At 43.1% G+C, this 22,509-nt stretch overlaps 2 protein-coding genes across 2 annotated transcripts in view; both read left to right on the forward strand.

Moving 5' to 3' along the window:
* The first annotated feature begins 8,398 nt into the window (after nucleotides 1-8,398).
* LOC104132224 (keratin, type I cytoskeletal 10-like) lies at nucleotides 8,399-13,989 on the forward strand. The gene is given in 8 exon segments (XM_009645482.1): nucleotides 8,399-9,127; nucleotides 9,887-9,969; nucleotides 10,429-10,585; nucleotides 11,233-11,394; nucleotides 11,757-11,882; nucleotides 12,114-12,340; nucleotides 13,133-13,509; nucleotides 13,964-13,989. Coding segments are annotated over 8 exon segments (1,887 nt in total).
* A 5,277-nt stretch (nucleotides 13,990-19,266) lies between these two features.
* LOC104132236 (keratin, type I cytoskeletal 47 kDa-like) overlaps nucleotides 19,267-22,509 on the forward strand; it is a 3,362-nt gene continuing 119 nt past the window's right edge. The window contains exons 1-7 of the mRNA XM_035900907.1: nucleotides 19,267-19,743; nucleotides 20,413-20,495; nucleotides 20,688-20,844; nucleotides 21,040-21,201; nucleotides 21,560-21,628; nucleotides 21,669-21,895; nucleotides 22,055-22,174. Of these exons, the coding sequence (XP_035756800.1) occupies nucleotides 19,267-19,743; nucleotides 20,413-20,495; nucleotides 20,688-20,844; nucleotides 21,040-21,201; nucleotides 21,560-21,628; nucleotides 21,669-21,895; nucleotides 22,055-22,174 (1,295 nt within the window). The remainder of the gene's footprint in view (nucleotides 19,744-20,412; nucleotides 20,496-20,687; nucleotides 20,845-21,039; nucleotides 21,202-21,559; nucleotides 21,629-21,668; nucleotides 21,896-22,054; nucleotides 22,175-22,509) is intronic.

Below are 22,509 nucleotides of genomic sequence, written 5' to 3' on the forward strand. Positions count from 1 at the left end.
TCCCTAGAAAGCCTCTTAAAAAAAATCTTCCTAAGGAGTCACTAAAATGCATGATGAACCTTTTTTATCATGGAATTTAGAGAGGGAAATTTTCAGCTCTCACTGCCAAAACAGCTCTGAGTGCAGAACTCAAATTACATATAATTAATTATCCAAACTACACACATTTCAAGTGCTGCCTACTTGGGTACACGTTGGATAACAAGTGGATAAAAGTTCAGTAACAGGATATCCCTACTTTGTGACAGTAGTTGTCTGTACCGTAAAATAAATTCATGAAGCTGGAGTATGAACCAAATTGCACACACATGGCACATGGTCTTTACAGAATTCACGGGCTGGTTTTACTGACCATAACCATGCCTCACTGTTTGGTGTCTATACAATAGCTGGCATCTTCTGTGTATTTCCACTTCAGGGCCTTTCTCATGTCTAAGTATGCACAGGTATACATTTTACAAAGAAGATTGGCAAATTATTCATCTTTAGGATATGATTTTACAAAACACAGTGGTAGGTTGAGTGAAAAAAAAAAAGATATCCAAGAGAAAAGATTCCCAAACCAATTTTAAGGGTCGCCTACAGATCACAGAGTAGAGGGACTGCTCACAGTGATAAGGGTGCAAATGCCCTAAAGGACAGAAATGGAAATTTTTCTCTTTGTTTCCCTCCTTTATGCCCTGGACGGGTGCTAACTGGCCAGAGAGTTGTCTCTGCCCGCTCCCCCATGCTGCACCCCTTACAGCGCTTCGCATTTCTGTTGAGACTAATTAAAGCGTGGGCTCTGCATGAGCAGAACTTCCATGGGCTGAATTGCTGAAATGAACTATATGGGGAATTTCACTTGAAAGTACTTCAGAGGGCTTCTCACGTGACACCGGTTTGCTCATTCTTTATCCCTTGCATTTCTCATGTCCTCAAACACAAACAGAGGGAACCAGATAGGAGTATCACTGCGATAAGGTTTTCTCTCTCAGTTTTACAGTCATGAGTTTTGTTTTTTCACTCTGAGGAAGGCATCACCCACTGGAGAAGGTTGAGAAACACTGAGTAGGAGACCGTGGGAACGGGAATCCTGAACGCCCGAGTCCTAGGCAGATCTGTGCCAGTGATTCACTGCATTGCCTTACGCCAGGCTCTCGGCCAATGTGATTAGTATTTGAAAAGAAAAAAAAATCTAAGAAGAGAATTTTTTTCTGACCAGTGTCTCTATAGGGGCTTGAGGAACTGGCTATTCTTCATGAAGGACTACTTTATACATAAGCAGGTGCTGATATCCCTGCCCTGACATGCAAAGAGACAGCGTTGATTACGTTTGCAAGGATACCCCCATCTCCCTCCTATTGCAAAATCACCTACTTCATTCTTAAAACCCTTGCAGCATCAAAGCATACTTGTCTCTATATTGCTAGCTGTCACCTAAACCACCGACTTTCCCTGATCCCTCTGGCTGCTCTGCTAGTTTTACACCTCTTGCAGGCTGTGACAACTCTCTCTTAGACCTGTCTATTCAGGATACCAAACTAACAGCCCAAATTAAAGCATACTCCCAGTAGAGCAGCCCTGCTTCTTGTACCTCCTCTAAGAGCCTGCGAAGTTAATCTCAAAAATGTTTCTGCTGGGTGCATGATTCCTGGCTTTTATAGGGTGATTTACAGTCCAGCACCTGACCTCTGGCCTTACAGCAACACCCAGCAGGCTGTTAAGGAGGTTAGTTATGATTTATTTGGAGGAATCTGTGCTGGAGCTTGCTGCTCTGCACCATCGTAGCAGCTCTGAGGACTACCGATACCTCTCGATCCCCTCCTTCGTTCCAAAAATATAATCTACTCCCAGTATTTGCACTGCCAGTTATCTAGTTATCTAGCATCTACGCATCTAACCTTGCAGAATTCCACTGAAGCAAGCCCTTGTGAGAGCAAAGCACAATGAAACTTGAAGAGTTTAAAGTGTGGGAAGGAGAATCCTCACGGCAATGAGGCAGTTGAATACTGAATCTGAGAAACCAGGACTGCAGTGCAAACTGCAAACATTAGAATGCAACGTGTTGTAATACGCTAGGCAATTCTGCTGCTGATTTAAATGCTTACATTGATATGTTATAATCGCGCACAGAAATAAGTAAAAATTTCTGAGAAATCAGGATAAATAATACAATATTACTATTACTGCTTTTACTACTCAGCATTGCTTGTACTGTCTTCTTCCTTACCTAGAATCTGTACCTTTGTCAACAAGGTGTTCTGGTAATGTTCCTTGCCATGTAACGAGTCTGCATCTATAATGCAGATAAGCTTCATAATAAAGTTTATTTGCTACACATTACAGTATGTGACAAAATAAATACAAACCACCAATAAACTTAAAGAAATATCTACATAGTCATGGCCTTAGTGTTCATTGTAGACAAAAAGAAGACTGAATTTAGATGGGTTCTTACCATACCCAGGAAGAAAGTGCCAGTTTAAGTATTCTTTCCTTTTTCCGTTTTGTATATACAAAATCTGCATCTAGATTATCGCCAGCATTTGCTTACTGAGACGACAGGCTTGTTATACTAACAATGATGCAAAAAAACTTACGTGGGGGAGCAGAGCTAGAAAACCAAAACTACTGCAAAGCAGGCTTAAGAAATGCCAATATTGTAATGTTCGGTGTCAAAGCTTAGGGCATGCTTAAAGTGGGACTCCAGCGATATTAAGAGTAGTGAGGAGAACCTTGCGCTTTTTAGTTGCATGCGTTTTGTTGGGCATTAATCAGCGTAATAAGCTTTAATTTTATGAGCCCAAAATGTTGCAACTCGGATGCTTATCTGGTGTTCCTATTATTGCTCTGAGAAGAAAATTGTGGTACGTGTTAGAACAAGACCTTCAGAACAACCTTAGGCAAAAATAAACGTGCACACACACTCCTGTATGTTTGGCTTCAGTACTCCCAGCGCAATTCATTTGTCCATCTGCGGGCATAGATGTAATTTCAAAATTGCCTATGCGTATATTCTGCCAGTCTCTCTTTTGTTTAGCATTAATTGTCAGCCCTGTTAATTTTCAAATGCTACACGAGCTATACTCACAGGCTACAGAATTAGTACAGCAAAGTACGCCATTTCAGTGCACTGCTGGGGGGAAGGAAGAAATGAGCAAATCTCTCTGCAGCCCACCCACCTCAGCGTGAATGTCCCAGTGGGTTTTCTTCACTTTTATGAGGGGGTAACACAGGTTGCTTAGGCAGTCATTTGCTTAAAGCATTGGGGGGGGTGTTGTGATAATAATTCTCTACATGGACAATCAAGCTGGGGCCAGATCCCCAAAGGCAGTAGGCATAAACAGGGTTTAGCTACACTGAGACTTCCTGAAGTCCGAAGCTCTGATTCCCAAAGTCTGGCTCAGTGGGTATTTAACCACCTTGAATTATTACACTCACTAAATCTTACTTTTTGTCTAACAAGTTCTCTCGGCTGCTTCCGCACTTGCTCAGCCCAGGCTGAGGCTAAGGGGAACAAGTACCAGCTCCTTCCCACTTGCCAAGGGGCAAGCAGACACCATGCAGGTTGCCCCCGAAGTGTGTAAACCCTCTGCAGAGCTCAGCCCAGCAGCATGCCTCCCACAGGCCAGCATGACCTTCCTCCTGGTAAAACACCTCAAGAAGAGCGGATGCCTTTCTTCCATGTAGCACATTAGTTGTAGTGACAGAAAGTACAATATGCGGATTGGTGCTTTTGCAGGCGGGGATCCAAAGCTCTATGTTCCATCTCACAGGGTACTGCAGTAATCAAAGCCGTTAAGGGGACAGAAGGGCTGTAGATGCCCACAGCCTGGAGGGGACCTGAGGCTGCTTATCCCAAATGGACTGAGGGACCCAAACTCTAGAGGCAGGAGACCTTGGCAGATGCTTTTATTGTGTCCTCCAGCCCTTATAGGCAACATGAAAAATGCTGTTCTATTTTGGTAGCAAGAAAAAAAAATATTTCCAATCAAATTGACTTCGCTCTGCGGGAGACGGGCGATCGCAGAGTGAAGTCTCTGATTTTGGCTCAGAAAGTGATAGAAATTATAACCTGTCAGCTGTAGGGCACAAAAGCCTTGACCCATGGCTGCCACATCCAAAATGAAAAAAATGGTGGGTATGTTTTCAGGATCTGAGCAACAGGCATTCTTCCCATCAACCTACCTGCATGGAAGATCCAAGTTATCCTGCACAAACCCATTTGCTTGGAGAGTGGTAGAGGTTTTAAACTTCACAGGCAAGCTCACTGCTGGCTTAATAGTCCTTGTTTCCTTTGCTGGGTCTAATCTAAATTTCTTTAGAAATTATTGTGATTTCACTAGAATATTATGAGATGAAGTAGGAACAAAGAGCAAGTACAGACTCCCAGGTGAAAACAGATCCTCTCTTCTTACAGAAATTTCTGGTAAGACTGATGAAAAGAGGTTATGAAATAGATAAACTGCAGCACTTGCTTGCGGTACAGCATCAGAATGACAATGAACTAAAGGAAAATATTTTAATTTTTTGCTGCATGGACACAAAAGCGAGAATACATTTTCTCCAGGTCTGTTTTGAATGCAGCAGCTCCAGCCTGTTGTAAAAGTCACGCAGTTTTGCTAAAATATACAGCAGCGTGGGCTGCTCACAGAGTTTGTATTCATTCTGCTGCTAGGCAGTCACTTCTTTGATATCTATCACGGAGGCCTGATTAAAAGGAAAACAATAATAGAGAGACAGTGAAAGAATGCCGGCTGTACTTGAAACGTGGCATGTGCTGAGCTTGACAAGCAGCAGTACGCAGTGTCAAAACACGCAGATACTCTGCAGGCTGAGTGGGAGCTGTGGTAAGAAATGCCCCTGTTCTGGTCTGACTTGGAAACAGCAATGCTATATAGCATACTGGATGCTGTATCAACACAAAACCATTAATGATTGCACTGTGCATCATATATAGGAAAGACATAAGAAAAGGTCCTAAAATTGCCGGTTCCTTTTAGGTAATTCCGTAAAATATAAACTTTACCTCATCCATATAACACATCAGCGGAAAGCATCAGAGAACAAAAATTTCTGAAGGCTCTTTAAATGAGCTCAGAAAGGAAAAATTTATCCTGTCTGCAGAATGGAACTTCTCTGGTTTGTAAGTATTTGCACAGTTAAATATTTAATAATCAAGAAATTAAAATATGCCAGGAGGGAATTCAATGTCTACACCTTTACAAGAGGATGAAGTCCTCAGTTCACCTGCATTTTTCAGGTACCGTAGTATTATACACCAAAGAGGCACGCTACATTTTTGAGAACATAGTGACTGTGAGAGAAACAAACTATCACAAGGGAAATTATTCAGCTGTTAAGAACACAGCATATACTAACAGCCAGCAGATAAAACGCACTAAGACTGAACTAGTAACAAAAATGAAATCGTAGCAACACTAAAGACAAAAAAAAGAGCATCCTATGAGCATAGGACTTAAAAGCTCCCAAAGATCTGAAGGCAAAATATTTTATTTGTGTTCCTCCTTTACATATAAGTAGCGGTAATAATATAGAACTGAAATGAAATTTTGAGGCGATCTAAAGTTCTTCACCCTCGGTGGCTTGACTCTATTCTTTCATTGCTTTTATTTTTTAAAGTATTTTCCAAGCATAGAGTAAGATATGCCTTCATCAGAAGAATCTTCCAGTATGGACAATTCCCTGCTGTGAACAAGTACATATAGAAAAAGACAGCAAATAAATAAAATAGGTTCTCAGAAAGCACAGAAACAGAATAAGAGACATTTTTGCCCAATGTTTTTACACTTGTTTTAATAATTCCAGAGCATTTTTTGCTCACTGTCACTACCTGATAGATTGTTCTAGCTTGTCAGTGAAAAGCATCTATAAGGAGTATCACCAGAGTCACCAATGGAAGTGGCAATCAATTTTACTTACCATAGTGGAATTTGTGAAAAAGGGCCCCCATTGACCAAAACGACATTGCCCACACACAAAGCCAAAACAACACTAAAAAGAAAAAAAATGTTGCGTATAGTAAACTACATCTTTCAGCACCAGTAACAGAACATGCGGAAGGCCAGAAACCGTGTTTATGCTGCTGAGGTGACACTACCATCCTCCAGCTGTGAATCAAGGAGAAATTATCACATCATCAAGCTGCTTGAAATCTTTCATCATCTTTGAGCCACTGAATATATCAAATAGCAAGATAAAATCAGAGAGCTTTTGAAAGAGATTGCATAAGCAGCAATAAAGCAATGCCGGCAAAAGCACAGCGCAAAGGACAGGGCAGTGGATTCAGCCAGAAAATGGTAAATAATCCTGAATTTAACATAAAAATGACCTGAAGGTAAGAGGCAGAAAAAGAGTTTGTAAAAGAATTGTGTGTATGGAGACTGATAGCAGAGTGTAAAAAACAGCAGCAAGACACAATCAACTCCCAAATCAAGGTGGCCTTGAGGAAGCAAGGACTGCACTGCATTGCCGTCTACAAGAGGTCTTTCTGAAGGTGCTGAGAAAGGGACAGCAGACAAGTGAGAGCTCCTCAGATGTGCCCTTCTTTGTCCCCTGCACCTGAGGTTTAGGGGTTGATTGCTAAATTTCATACAGACCTTACAGTCATTAGAGGATCAGTAACCAGAGAGGAAGAAAGGCAATGAAGACATTTCAGTACCACAGAACAGAATTGTCACTGGAAAAATGGACACCAAGCAAACTGTAACAGTTTGGGGTCCATCTACAGCAAGGCCATAAATGCTGATGGTTTGCTGTTGTTTGCAATTACGGGGTAGGGACTGGCTCTTTGCATGAATGAAGTCTCTACTGTGTTCAAAAACAATATGTAAATTTCTCATAAAAGCTTGCAGTGAAAGAACAGAGCTGAGCGGGTGCTGAGGAAATGAGATTCTGCATTTGAACCAGAATATTTAGTTTTCATCCAGGATAAGGAGCTAACATTATAACACGAGCGTATTTTTGTAGACAATGGTCATCAGGAATCAAAGGGTCAGTCAGCACCGTTTGCCCAAATTCAGACTCTTACAGATTTTTCAGAAACACTCACTTCTGTCTTCAGAGACTCTCTGCCTTAGCATCAAATCTAACAACTGAGGATGAAAACCATTTACGAGTCCAGCTTGGGTAAACTTCTGGGGATGGGTGCAAGACTGGAGGGTGGTGTAATTTCTTTTGTGGTCTCAACAGTCTGATTTCAACTGATTTGTGTAAAAAGCCTTTCAACTTTCCTCTCAGAATATTATTCTAGAGTCTCAAGGATCTCTGCATTACCAGCAGTATATATAATTACTCTATCACCTGTGATATATGACACAGTAACAATAGAGAGAATGAGCAGTTCTATATTAAACCATAAAAGGTCTTCCCACACAGTAGTTTATAGGTCATTGTCTGCATGAATACAGCTTCTAATTGTGCTACAATTGACTTTATAATGCAATTAAAGTATCCTTAATCTTCCTACTATTTTAGATCAACAGCTCTTTGATGAAAAAAATCCAGTATTTTTTTTCTCTTTGACTTCTAGGACTTCGCTATCTCGTGTGCTGTCCTATCACTTTCTTCACAAAGGAAAGATTTTGATTTTTAAATAAGAATCCCACTGCATTGCTTGAAATAGACTTCTCATATAAATAAATATGTTCTCTAAGTGATGGCAGGGATACACAAGTTGGACAACCTAAATAGGTAAGTTTGCAGCCCTATTAATAAAACTTGCACTATCATGTATATGATAGTACATGTATATGTATATCATGTATAGTGAGCAAAAGAATATAAGCAGTGTAGATCATAAATGCACAAAATACGAAGGAGCAAAAGAGAAAAATAGTCTTTGACAATAGCAGCTACAAAAATCTTAGCAAAGAAAGTAGATTAATAATTGAACAGATAAATTTGTCTACCATGAGACATTTGGGCCTCATCTTCTTTCTTTTAGGGAAGAACTGAGAACAGGCATTCTCTCTGTATAGTTCCTTCAGGTACACGTTATCTTAACATGAGCTTCAACAGGATCCTGTGTGAAGCAACTTTTCCACTGTAAAGCAGATCCAGGCTGCGTAAGGCAAAAGACTGCCTGTTCCAGAAAAAGCCAAATGAAAAGAATGCCACCCAAAGAAACGAAAAGTTCAGTCTTAAACAAACACCATAAACCCAGCAATAGGCTCGATTGCCTGAGATATCAGCACAAAAATATTGTTCAGCAAATTATTCTTGGCACAAACAACAAGGTTGGTAAATGCCCTGGGAGAAGAAAACACCCTGATGGTGACACCCACTGTCAAAAGTATAAATAGAGAGAGCTGGGGATGAAAATTTGCAGTCCTGAATCTTATCAGGCTGTGCACCTAAATTTGGGATTGTGGTTAGCCTCTTGCCTGCTGTCACTATGAGCTGTGGCACTAAGTCTTCGACTAGTACCATTAGAATTAGCGGTGGGGGTTGTAGTAGTGGTGGTGGAGGTAGTGGTGGAGGTGGTGGAGGGGGTAGCAGCTGTGGAGTGCGTAGGTCTGGTGGATACTCCTCAATGTCCACCAGAAAATACACCTCTTCTGGAGGAAGCGGAGGCTTTTCTGGGAGAAGCTTTGGTGGAGGAGTTTCCAGGAGCAGCTACGGAGGGGGCTTTAGCAGTGGCAGTTGTGGAAGGATTAGCCGCTGTAGCTATGGTGGAAGAATGAGTGGTGGTAGTTATGGAGGAGGAATGGGCTATGGAAGTATGGGAGGAGGTTTTGGATCAGGTGGGGGTGGTTTTGGGGGAATGGGAGGTGGTTATGGAGGCGGTTTTGGTGATGGTGGGTATAGTGGAAGTGGATTTAGTGGCTTTGGGGGTAGTGGTGGCTTTGGTGGTGGCAGCTTCGGTGGTGGAGGTAGCTATGGTGGAAGTAGTTTTGGTGGAATGGGGTTTGGTGAAGATGGCGGCTTGCTCTCCACAAATGAAAAGTTGACCATGCAGAACCTTAATGATCGCCTGGCTTCTTACTTGGATAAAGTGCGACGCTTGGAGGATGAAAATGCTCAACTTGAACAACTGATCAGGGAGTGGTATAAAAATCACGGTCCCACTGGTACCAGGGACTACAGCCATTATTACAGAACAATTGAAGAACTGCAAAACCAGGTATGATGTAATTTGACTAACTTTGAATGGATTCTCATTGGAATAGCGCTTGCTTCCTGCAGCAAATATCCCTATTTGGGGCGATATATTCCCTCCTTTGTTTTAGCCAGGAAGCAGACCGGTGTGGTGACAAAGCCTGACTGCTAGTTTTTCTCTGCTGTGGGTGATATGAGTGTTCTGGCATGCTTGTATTTGGCGCAGGTAGCATTGTTTGGTGCAGCAGCAGATCATTACCAGGGCACCCACTGGGGGCCTGTCCAGTGCTCCCTTCAACACTGTGCTCTTGCTTGTTCGCTACTCACTCTCTTGAACAGGAGATATGGTCATTGCTTGCTTATGTTGTGCTACTAGTGACCATATTAATTGCATCTTTTTGTGAAGGATGGCCAACATGTGCATTTAGGCTAATTCTAGCCCTCAGCCATTTAAAAGTCCCATATCTCCTACATGAATATGGTTGTTGCCAAGTACAATGGTAATTATGTTTTCCCACTGGTTTTGGAATATGAGGAGTTTATTTAGTTTTTCTTTCCAACAAGATCTTAGGTTTTTAATGAGTATTTGTAAACCAAAATTGACAGCAAAGGCACTTTCTTTTAACTGGAAGCAATAAACTCTTCTCTCCTGCATCACTAGGCAGGCTTGACATTACCATAAAGATATTCTGAACTGTGTTTCTGCACAGGTATTTCTTCCCTCCATCTGTGTGTCAGACTGAAAAGACAACTGACCAAATAACTTCTGCCCTCTCCCCTTCAGATTGTTGGTGCAAATGTGGACCTTAACAAGATCCTTCTTGACATTGACAACACCAGAATGACTGTGGATGACTTCAGGCTGAAGTGAGTCTTTCCCTTCCAGTCTCATTCCATCGTGCCTCCCTTTATCCCCATGAGTTCATATTGCCAATTAGTCTTTGTAGATGCTATAGCCTCTTGGCTCCAATGACAGAATATATAATTATTGGGAAAAGCATTCTGAGAATGGTTTTTTGTTAGTCTTTCATTATTACCTTTCTCCAGACAAGCTATTGAAGAGTACCATTTAAAGGACTGCCTTCTAAGTTTCTCCATCCTTGCATGTAGATTTATAAGCATAATCCTCATCATATAAACCTCATAGAGAGAAATTCTACTGAAGTCAAAGAAACCTATTGGAGATGGAAAGAGAATCAGGTCCTTTCTTTTAAGAACTGAGCAATGGGATTAAAGATCAAAAATGTACTGATGGGAACTGTTCATAAAATAACAAACGAATGAGATCTGGCAGTACTTTTACTATCTTTATTGTCTGTCCTTTAGGTACGAAACTGAATATACGCTCCACCAGAGTGTGGCAAGTGATATTAATGGATTACGTCCACTTTTGGATCAACTGACTCTATCCAGATCTGACTTGGAGACACAGTTTGAATCCCTAAAAGAGGAATTGATCTATCTTAAGAAGAACCATGAAGAGGTAAGTATCTCCACACTTTAAAATAATAACTAACAAAAACTCAGCACTCAGAGCATTTCCTGTGGATTTCTTCCACTAGCAGTGACCAGCTTTTGGCCACTGGCTTCGATCATCCAACTTGACACAATCTGGCTTTGATTTTCAGGGGTATGTAGCATCCACAGCTGCCCGCAACTGATGTAGTAAGACACCTAGGTCAACATGAGGCAAAATGAGATCAGGGAAACGAATGGCTTTCAGTACAAAGTACAAGTTTGTTGCTGACCTCATGGAAGAAAAACTGGATAGAATATAGGGAGGAGCCAAAAGAAAATATTTGTACTATCTGCAATGATATTTGCTATGAGAAAAAAATACATAAAAGGATTTTCACAAAGAGCACGCTGCATAGAATTGCTTATGACCCTGAGGAGAAAATGTCAGGGTTGATGTGTGTGCCGTGCCTGGTTATTGTTCACTGTAAAGTCTGGCTTAGGAATGGTGTGAATGTTCCCCTTCACGACAAGGGCAGATGGGGCCCCCTTTGCAGGAGCGATATGGCTGCGTGAGGATCTGTGTCCCTTTCTTTTCCTCCATTTGAAACTATGACATCTCTCCTTACCTTCACCCTTTGAGAACCCCGTGGGTTTTTTGTGGTTTTTTTTCAGGAAATGAAAGGACTGCAAACACAAACTGGTGGCGATGTCAATGTGGAGGTCAATGCCACTCCTGGCATTAATTTGATGGAAAAATTAAATGAAATGCGTTGTGAATATGAACGGCTTATTGAGAACAACCGGAAAGAGGTGGAAAGCTGGTATGAAACCAAGGTAAGGCACAGGGGTTATTTGGTTACTAAATCTTTCACAAAGAACAGGACCTATTTACATCCAGGAGAGGAAAGGCAACTTATCACATATTATTTAAGGGACTTTAAATGATTTTAAGCAGTTTACTGTAACAGGTCAGTTCTGAAGTCTGAAGGTTATGTGGTAAAGTCTGTAGAAAATCTGTGTTCCAGTAGCAAGGTGAATTCACAGAGTGAGTTAGCAGAGTGGCATGTGGGAAATACAGGCAGTCTACATTACATCTTTCTTCATTCTTATGAATTGCTTTCTCAATGCTTTTATGATAACCCCACAATGTTTTCTTATTATCAAGAATGCCTCAGTTTTGTATGTGAATTTTTCAGATGGAAGAAGTTAATCAGCAAGTCCACTCAAGCGGCCAGGAGATACAATCAAGTAACCAGCAGATCTCTGAGCTGAGACGTGAATATCAAAGCCTGGAAATTGAGCTGCAGTCGCAGATCAGCATGGTAAGTAAAGGTATTTGCTTCTGCTTCACCTGTGACACAGGCTGTGTGTGTCACTAAAATGAAAGAGTGGTTACACCTAGGAAGTACTCCATCTGTAGCCAATGGGATACTGGATTACTTATCTTCCAAGAGATGCTTTTTTCTGGTTTGTGAAAATATCCAATTTTTCCACAAAAATGAGTTAAACTTGCCCCATTCCCATAAACACTGCATTGTGGTTTCCATTTGCAGATAGACTCTTTGCAATCCAACTTGGAAGACACAGAACGTCGCTACAACATGCAGCTGCAGCAGATCCAGTGTATGATCGGCCCCTTGGAGGAGGAGCTGGCCAGCATCCGCTGTGAGATGTAGAGTCAGAACGAAGAGTACAAGATGCTCCTGGGCATCAAGACCCGCCTGGAACAGGAGATTGCTCAGTACCGGGCTCTGCTCGAGGAAGGGCAGCAAGACCTTGTGTACGTAAACTGACAAAAGAACACAGCTTTTTGTGAAATCCAGGATTGCTAGATTAGTCACATGAAGACAGGAAATGAGCGGTCTAGATTTGCAAAGCAGATTTTGTATTGAAATGAGGCTAATTCAGCTATCTTGATCAACCACCTCCCAGGTTTGAGGTATTATACATTTCTTGGCAAACCTCTTTCAGTATATAAATCATGTGAGGAAAAAACAAGGCAGAAATTCTGAACTACTGATTTGGGGCTGGACAGGGAAAGGTACAGAGCCTTATCTTTACCCTGGTTCCAGAAAAGGCCAGGAACTGAATTCACACAAGTCACCTTGGAAAAGACTACAAGCAGAAAAATGGCCATAGTTTTCTAAACCTTCATAAAAGCCTCAGCGTGCAAGTCTCTGAAAGTGCAAGCTACTTTGGTTTCCCTTATGCAGTGGGCCTGCTTCTGCTTGTAAGTGGCGTCTGAAAGAACAGCTAAAGCTTCATTTTCTGCCTGTCCAGTTTGGAACACCGTGACACCATACACTGACAAAGCAGCAATGCTAAATCTTGCGAGGAATATCTTAGCAGAATGTGGGAAAAGCAAAAACTCCTGCATTCCATCTGAAATTGAAAGGGAGGTTGATTTTTGGCACTGCATCGGTCATCTTGCTGATCTGTGCTAGGTTCGAAAACCAACAAGTACAGACAAGAGAAGTGCAGGCTTCTGTGCAGTAGCTGTAAAGAGATTTAATTCTGAGATCAAAAATTCATTTGACTAACTTTTTTTCTCTTTCTTTCTCTCTTTTTGCAGAATGCCAGCAGGAGGAATGGGAGGAGGAATGGGAGGAGGAATGGGAGGAGGAATGGGAGGTGGTAGAATGGGAGGTGGTGGCTATTCTTCTGGAGGAGGAAGAGGAGGAGGAGGAGGTGGTAGCATGAGCGGTGGATATGGAGGTGGTAGCATTTCCTCTGGCAGCGGAATGGGAGGAGGAATGGGAGGAGGAATGGGAGGAGGAAGCTGTGGGGGAGGAATGGGAGGAGGAAGTGGAGGAATAGGAGGGGGAAGCGGTGGTGGATGTATTGGAGGAGGAGGAGGAGGAGGAAGGATGTCAGGAGGCACCAGCAGTTCCCACTCCTACTCTTCATCTTCCCAATCTCAGGCCTGCAGAGGTGGTGGTGAAAGCCAAGGTGAGAATTGTTGTATGGTCACACTGTTCTCTCAGTCCCATCCTTACTAATTTATACACTATATCACCATAGTCTTCTGGAGGTAAACATAACTGAGGATAAACTAAAATTTCTGGAAAGTGTTCAATTTATTTTTATTAAAAATTCTTTCCTATTTGTGTACAAGACCAACTCCATTTAAGAAACACACATTCAATTTCAATTGAATTTTGTGGGTGACATCAGCTAATTGTGTAGTTAAAACCCCAGGTGTTTTTCTTCATCTCTCTCATTCTTTGCAGAACCTCATAAATACCACTGCTTTTGTACCATGCTGAAGTTTTCCTTTATGCTTTTGGAATGCTTATGGTCACCTATCACATAAACAAGCTTCTTTTCTATCTGGTAAATACTAGTGCCTCAGAGATTCAGTGCCTGTACTGAAGAAATTAATGCTGGCTTTATTTCTAAACAGGGTATGGAAGAAAATCTTTTGACTAAGAATATGCATTGAGGATCCTACGGTGCAAGACCTTTCAAACAGAAATTGGCCCAAATCCTCTACATTCCCCATGCTCAAGAGAAAAGACGGATGCTCTTAACTGTTCCTCAGTGTTGCTGATGTCAGCTATCTGAAAAGGCCCATCAGAGCTCCTCGGATGGGTCACCTGCCCACCTGCCATGCATGCTATGTGCTCCTCCTGCCCGGAATGCTTTGTGGCTTCACTCATTGGCACTTGAACTCCTTGCTTTACAGATTCAACCTGTTTGTTACTTGGGTTGTTCTGTATCAGGAAAATGTCGCTAATAAAACCTCATTTCTGTCTGATGCAAGCAGAATCCTGTGTGTAGGTTTTCTTCCATTCTGTAGGTATAAACACTTAAAAAGAAAACACAAAACCATGCCAACACATGCCTCCAGGTAGAGAAGCTGATGCAGCATTACAACAGTGATGATAATGAAATTTGGAGTTAAAGCATAATTCGTGAGCATTCAGGGCAGCTCATAATCTTCTTGGAGCATCCTGTGCTGTGCCTGTGGTTTTTAATAGCACACCAGATACTCTTGTGGAGCTGAGCTCTAAGACTCAATAGCAGTTGACTGTCAGCCCAGAACAGACTGCAGAATTTCAGCACAAAAAAGGAATGCTGATAAAGTTGGCATCAAATGAGTGCCCACCCAGGCCTGACAGAAAGCAACATGAATGATTACGGAACTATGATTGTAAAAGGAAAGGAATGTTTCAATTTGTGATTCACAAAAAACTTATCTGACGCTCATCGGTTTAAACTGGAAATGCACAAACTAGGGATCTGTTTTTGAACAGACAAGAAAAAGAAGTTGAAAGGAAATAGAGTTTACAAGCTCTTTACAAAGTTTTCCCCCGTAAAATGTTCATACTAACAGCAATATTTGCCTTCCACCTGTGACAAATGAAGTACATGTGAAAGTACCTGGAATGTTTACTTTTGCATATAGGGAGATCTGTACTGTGAAGAAAATTAGCATAAACTCTTTCAGCCACACCCAACTGTTACTTAAAAACATTCCTGGCTAAAGTTTGCCAAAAATTTGATTGCTTGGCTGCTGCAACAGCTGAGAGCAGCTCAACAAACAAATAATCAGAAAGCACTCTCTCGTTATGAGCTATCTTTTGGGAGCTGCATTTGCTTCTGTCCAGCTTTCCTATAGTCATTATTTCCAAGAAATTATAGTATAGCTTTCTCCAATGATTGGGACAACTTTGTTCATGAAAACAAACAGTGCCTTGTTTCATTGCAGCCCATCCCTGTGAAAAAAAACCTGTCTGAGGAGACTTAGTTGAAAAAAATAACTTTGCCTTCTGGAGACTAACAAATTCAGAGATCAAACTAAATTAAATTTATTGTCCTAGGCTTTCAAAGCAGTCTCTTGTGCATGTTTGAGGAATCTCAGGAATTTCTGCATGATATTTTGGAGGAGAGAGGGCTGCCAAAGTAGGCAGATTGTAAACCACAGCTTTATTAATTGTAATGAGAAGTTAGCACCTGAATTCCTCAGTCCATTGTACAGCTACCACCTAGACAACTGTAGGCTGTGCAGCTCACAAGGAAACCCAGCAGTGGAAAACCTGGAAAGGAACATCAAATACTAGTGCCTGCCCAGCCTGCCAGTCTCCCATAGTTGCCCCCCGAGGCAGATTCAGCTCACACAGCTCTTTGCAGAAGGCTCTGTCTTAACCCTGTCCAAGATAGGATGTCTATGGTGAAGCTAAGTTTTAAGGAACAGGCACGCAGCAGTCCGAGCTCCAAAGGCCAGCAGAGTGCCCCGGGCAAACGAGGGGCCAAAATTACCCTGAGGCTGCCCAAGTGAAGGGTAGCTTTCACTTGTACATGAACTTGCAGGCTTAACTGCTGATGAAGGGCAGTGTGCTCAGGGAGTGGCCTCTAGTGGTGAATAAAGAGTCAAAAAAGACATGGCTTGTGTGGAACAGGGGCTAGCATCGTTGGTTAAGGGTAAAAACAGGTCGACGCACAAGGATATGGATCGAGAGAATAGATGCAAAATTAACTGCCAGAAATACAGATCACATTGCCATGCAAACTATCTCAACACCTGGAAACCATTCAGGGAAATAGAAATAACCTGACCTACACCAAAACGAAATCTGTATTCGTGTTGCGCTTGCATGAACCAGGTTGTGCAGACTTGTCAAACAGACTTTGTGCTACACAAATACTTCCAGTGGCACACAACAGGGAGAACGGGATTCTCTTAATGCTGATTTCTGTGTCTGCTTTAGATACCTGGCCTACGCACATCATCTGGGAAGAGAACTGATGTTCGTAGTAAATGGGATGTGGATTATTTCAAAGTAATCAACTGTGCTTATGCCAGAGCCCTCTAGAGGGTACTATATTGTTACCTCTTACACCTTATATGTTACAACTACCTCCACAGACGTCAATCTACACTTTAAATTAAGCTTTAAAGAGTATTTACCTCCCTGTCTCACAAATACCTTGCTGCCCAACAAGCACTAAGTGCTACACATCGTATGATGGAGTTTAGAAGGGGTTAAAACAGGCAGAATGGGGACAGCACCTAGTAAGAGACACAGTTTGAGGGAATGAAGGATTTTCAGGAGAAAGTCACTAGTGTGGCTAAGGCAATTAAAAAGAGAGTTTGAAAGGGGAATAAGGAATCTCACTGCATCTTGAACAAAGACTGAGGAAAACCCTGTGGATCTAGACAGTGGGAATGTTTGGATAAATGGAATACACCTGGGGTTTTCCATGGAGAACTAGGAAATTTGGGGATATGCCCCCTTGAAGGTTGTGGCCACAGAGGTGATTCTCCATTCAATATACAGAAGATCAGAATGAAGAACATCATTAATTCCACTGTATAAGTCTAGGGCACATGGATATCCTGGGCTGTATTTTGAGTGCTGTAACTTTGGTGAGCCTATCAAAAATAACATGATAGAGGTGGAAAAGATTCAAGGAATAGTGGAAAAGGTATAGAGAAAACCTTCTGCACATGCATTAGAGAGTATCCTGGAGCGTTTCAGCCTCGGAAGGAGGCACACCGTGACCAAGGATACGACAGCATTCTCTGTTGATAAGTTGTAATTTTGTGGATTTTTTCATGCTTCAGTTTCATTTTAAGTTCAAAATTTTGTTTCTCTCTTAGGAAGTATTTCCCACATATTGAAGTCCCTTTCCGTCTGGAGTCAGAGCTAACACCTCTAGGTTTGGTGGAAGTCATGGGCAGTACCTACAAGGACACGCCTTTAGGCAGCTGAAATCAAGCTCTGGGATTCAGCACCTCAAGTTTATATCTCATCGCATATTAAGCCTCTAAACACTAAGCACTTCTACGGATAGCAGATAACATTCTAGTGGCAACAGTTCATACCCCTCCCCTTCCAATTCAATAACATTTTGTTGACAAGCCTTTCTATATAAAATGAAGAAAATTAGGTATATGGATATAAAAAAGCCTACTGTAAAATCATAAACCTATTAAAAACCCCCAAAACTCTACAAGAATATGGCTTCACCCAGGGTGAAGCTGTACTATTTTCAAGTCGTTGTCTGCCGGTTCTCAGAGGCATGGTGGGAGCAGGAATCTTGTTTGTAAGAAGTTTCCTTGGTGCCTGTGCTGTGCAGGCAGGCAGGTAGGAGGGCTGATTCACCGGGTGTCTGAGAAGCCGAATGGCAGCAGCCACACGCCCAGAGCAAAGCACAGTCGAAAGGTGCTCCCGTTCAGGACTTCAGCCCCAGCTCTTTCTACATCCATGGGGCACAGGCAGGCACACTGTCTTCAAACTCAAACAATCCTACTCCCTCCTCTGATGCGTACCTTCATGTGTAAGGTGACTCAATCCCATCTCACTCTTCTTTTGCTAATTTTAGTGAGTTTATTTCTTCTTCTGTAATGTGGAATCTCTTCCTAAAATACTTCTAGGTTGAATTCATCCTCCCTTGCTGTGGATAAGCTGATTTTGAGGTGGTAGTTCACTGGAGGTTCCACCAGCTCCTTCTGCTTCCCTTGTACTAGCCAAATGACTGCTCTGGAGGAGTTATAGTGCCCATATTTAACCCAAGCATTCGTTTCTGTTCAAGGCTTTGCTCAGTTTCATAGAAGCTTGATTAGTAAAGTTGGAAAAAGCAACTCACTGAACATCCCATATTGCATCGGCAGTGGAAAAAAATACACAATTGTATCTTACTCGGTGTTTTGTGTTGCAAGATATTCTCTCGCCATTGGCAAACACAATTCACTGTAACGAGTTCAGATAATAATTATATTTTTTCAGATCTAATCTTTGGCCCTATATCTTTTCATCAAACTTTTTTTTAATGCAATATATAATTCAAGGTCATATTTTGAGAAGGCTATTTTTAATATGATTATGAAAATCAGAAAGAAATTCCTCCTCTCAATTTTCTCTGAGTCTTATTTAAAACAGATAAAATAAAATTAGTGGTTGCTTTATAGGAAAAGATTTTATACGTTTTCCCTTGCAAAAGGCTACTTTTGTGGCTGTCACCCAGTTTTCTTCAACAAGAAAAATGACTGAAATCACCATCCTGCACTTTCAGAAACAGTTAAATACCAGCAGGACCTTCCTCAATGTAAGCAGTGACAACAGAGTAAAAACCTCAGTGTAAATTTCTCTTCTATAACAGGCATGGGAATACGGTTTTTAAAATCAATAATTTATTTCAGTAAACTAAAGTAGATTTCTAAATATCTAATGTAACTTTCAAATAAGTTAATGAATGAAGAGTCCCTTGGAGGCTACCAGTCTTACGAATCATTGTCTGTGATCACAGGAGGAAGACAAAAGCTGAAATACTGAATTTCACCACACGGAAAACCAAAGGAGACAGGCAACCAAGGTGGAGCCTTCATTAACTCCTATTACTGGTGATATATTGCCAGATTAGCAGAAGCTATTGAGATATTATATTATCCAACAAAATATCCAACAAAGAGCCACCCACATAAAATTATAGTGCATGCTTTGTGTGAATCAACACAGACATACTTGAACAGAACGGTAATGCTTTTTAGTTACCTCAGACAAAATTTCCTTAGCACATCACTTTTGGCATGAGCAACTAAGGCTGGCAGACTTCATGGGAAGCTGGACTGCCTTACAGGTGACACCCACCCAGCAAGGTATAAATAGCCATCAGCGAGGACAGGAGGCTGCAGTTTGGTTCTCTGTATCAAGCTGTGCAGCAGGCTTTGCATTTGGGGCTGGATAGCTGGTTACTTCCACCATGAGCTGCAGCATCAAGAGAACATCTAGTACCTCTTACAGGAGCGGTGGAGGTGGAGGTGGAGGCGTCTGCGGTGGCGGCAGTGGCAGGAGTTCCTCCGTCTCCTGCAGGCGATACGCCTCCTCTGTGATAGGCGGTGGAAGCTATGGTGGGGGAGCATGCGGCATTGGCTACGGAGGGGGCATGGGTGCTGGCAGCCTTACTGGTGGCTTTGGCGGAGGCCTGGGAGGAGGCTTTGGTGGTGGCTTTGCAGGAGGCTTTGGTGCTGGGGGGGACATCCTTCTGAGCGGCAATGAGAAGGTCACCATGCAGAACCTCAATGACCGCCTGGCTGCTTACCTGGACAAAGTGCGAAGGCTGGAGGAGGAAAATGCTCAACTCGAGCACCACATCCGGGAGTGGTACAGGAAACAAGCTCCCAGTGTTTCAAAGGACTACACCTCCTACTACCAGACCATTGAACAACTCCAGAATCAGGTAAGGTAGCCCCGACCAACGCGGCTCCATCTCCCGCGCTCTATTCTCACTTGTAAGGACTTCCTCCTTCCCTGGGCATGGGCTCTAAGGGGCTGGGAGGCACCTACTGGACGGCCTTGCTGGTGGGACCGCAGGCAGAAACCTGCTGAGCTGTGCCTCCCATCTCTCGGCTAAGCAAACCCCCACACCACCCCGCCACCAAAAGGGATGTGCCCTGGGGGCACAGCCAGAGGCACCGGGAGTGCTCCACCAGGCCCAAACATGCTGGCCCACATAACTGAAATCCCACGCTGTACAGGTGGCTCCAAACCAGGCAGGGGTGGTTTCCCGTCTTTCCCTCTGCTCCCACCCAGTTCAGCTGCACGGAGAGCAAAGCCAAAGCACCTGCACTGGAAAAGGGCTGAATGCATTCCTTGGGACACATGGGGAACTCTCTCTAACTTGGGAAAGAGAAGCAAGGAGTAGGGATTTGGGGAGGATGGTCTGAGATAGCCCAAGTTTCCTTGAAAAGTAAATTTGGAGTGTTACCCTCTCACATGGCCCCTGCATTACTGCAGGAACCAATTCCAAGACCCACAACTACGCCATACCAAAGCTTTGGGTCTTCCTACTTCTTTCCCTGGATGTCTAGAAGACAGAAAGACTCCTTTCCACCTTCCCCTTTTGCAGATCATTTCTGCCACTGTGGACAATAACAGACTGCTTCTGGACATTGATAACAGCAAGATGACTGCTGATGACTTCCGAATGAAGTGAGTGCCTCTCTGTGAACAATGCATGTCTTTCAAATCCCACTCTTAATGTCAGGAGACAAGGCAGTGTTGCTCTGAGTGGTGTTACTGACTCTTTGTGTTTTACTGGGATACTGACCTAGGGAAGATGTGTGCTATTGACTGTCATCAGCTCATTTCCCCATTTCTCTGTCTCTCTTGTCTGTGGTACAGGTATGAGAACGAGCTGGTCATCCGTCAGACTGTGGAGGCTGATATCAATGGCTTGAGAAATATCCTGGATGACCTGACTTTGGTTAGATCTTCCCTGGAATCTGAGCTAGAGACCTTGAAGGATGAGCTGATTGCTCTTAAGAGAAACCATGAGGAGGTACGATCCAATGATAACTAGCATGGCCAAGACACAGTCCTTTGATTCTTCAGGGTTCTCAAAGTTACACAGCAAGTCAATTCAGCCTTATGTCACGTGACTGGTGTTCCCTTGAACCTTGATACCGCTCTGCCCGCTGTCCCCAACACAAGAAATGACCTGTGCGCTTTGTTTCTCTCTTCGCACTCTCTGCAGGAAATGAGGCAGCTGCAGTCTCAAACTGGTGGCGACGTGAGTGTGGAGGTCAACGCTGCCCCCGGCGAAGACTTGACAAAGACACTGAATGACCTGAGAAACGAATACGAGCAGGTCATTGAGAAGAACCGCAGGGAGGTTGAGCAGTGGTATGAAGTCAAGGTACGTAGCAATGCACAAAGTGGGGTCTCCTCCTGTGGGAAAACCCAGACACCCTGGTACCGGGCATGCAATGCCCTTGGCTAAAAGGGGGACGCTGCTTGCCTCCACCTCCCTTGCACAGCTGGGGAATGGGAAGGGCAGAGCTGCTGGCGAAAGACCGCAGCGGCAGAGGGGGAGCAGGCCAGGCCTGATGTGCAAAGGCAGGGGCAGTGGCCGCATCGACGGAGCAATGACTAGGCTGGCCTCAATGAGGACAGTGTGGAAGGGAGAGGCTCCCCGTCTATCTTTGTTCCCAGTCATCCGCTCCCTGAGGGGATTTCCTCACTCAGAAAGTGTGTCTGGGGTTTGACTCCTGCAGATCGAAGAAGTCAATCGGCAGGGCACTTCCTGCCTCCCAGGGGGAAACCCCTGCGCGGGGCAGGGATGGGTAGAGCTCTGGTCCTAAACTCCTGCATTTCCACTTCCAGAAAAACTCTCTGGAAAACTCCCTGGCAGAAACCGAATCTCGCTACGGCTGCCTGCTGCAACAAATCCAAGGGCAGATTAACTCTGTAGAGGAGGAGCTGGCCAGCATCCGCTGTGAGATGGAGAGTCAGAACCAGGAGTACAAGATGCTCCTGGGCATCAAGACCCGCCTGGAACAGGAGATTGCTCAGTACCGAGCACTGCTGCAGGAGGGACAGCAAGACATTGGGTACGTATTCCACATTAGAGCAAGGGAATAAAAAGAAATCCTTGCGTACTTAATTGCTAATAGATACTTCCTGTCAATGGAGCTACATCAACATCTTTTTTTGATTGAATATCTAGTGGTTAGCAGGGTTTTTGTGAATTAACTGCTCTTCTTTTACAGTGCCTCCCAAGGAGCCTTCCAAGGAGGTGGAAAATCCTCCCATTCGTATTCTACTTCCTACTCTCATTCCCAGTGTAGTGACATGACAGGTAAGACAGCACTTTGTAATGATGTTCATTTGTGGGTTACATCTAACCTAGTGACTACAATATACTTTGTCAGAAAAAAGTTGTATTTTGGGCTGGGAAAGATTCCCAGGTCCAGTAGCCTAGGAGTCAGAGAACCTCACTGACTCTGTCATGGAGGAATCAGGGGTTAAAATACAGTAAGTCTTGTCCTTCCCCCTATCCTAAATATAAAATACAGATTATAAACTTTACAGGATGGGATATGCTTTTTGCAAATTGGAATTAAAAAAATACTTCTTATAAAAAATATCTGAGAAGGTGCCTAGGGTATTGCTGGGCTTGGAGCCTCTGAGCTTCTCCCACTGCTCTCTTGCTAACACAGCATGC

This window comes from Egretta garzetta, unplaced genomic scaffold (assembly GCF_000687185.1).
Source record: "Egretta garzetta isolate BGI_Z169 unplaced genomic scaffold, ASM68718v1 scaffold618, whole genome shotgun sequence".
NCBI lineage: Eukaryota > Metazoa > Chordata > Aves > Pelecaniformes > Ardeidae > Egretta > Egretta garzetta.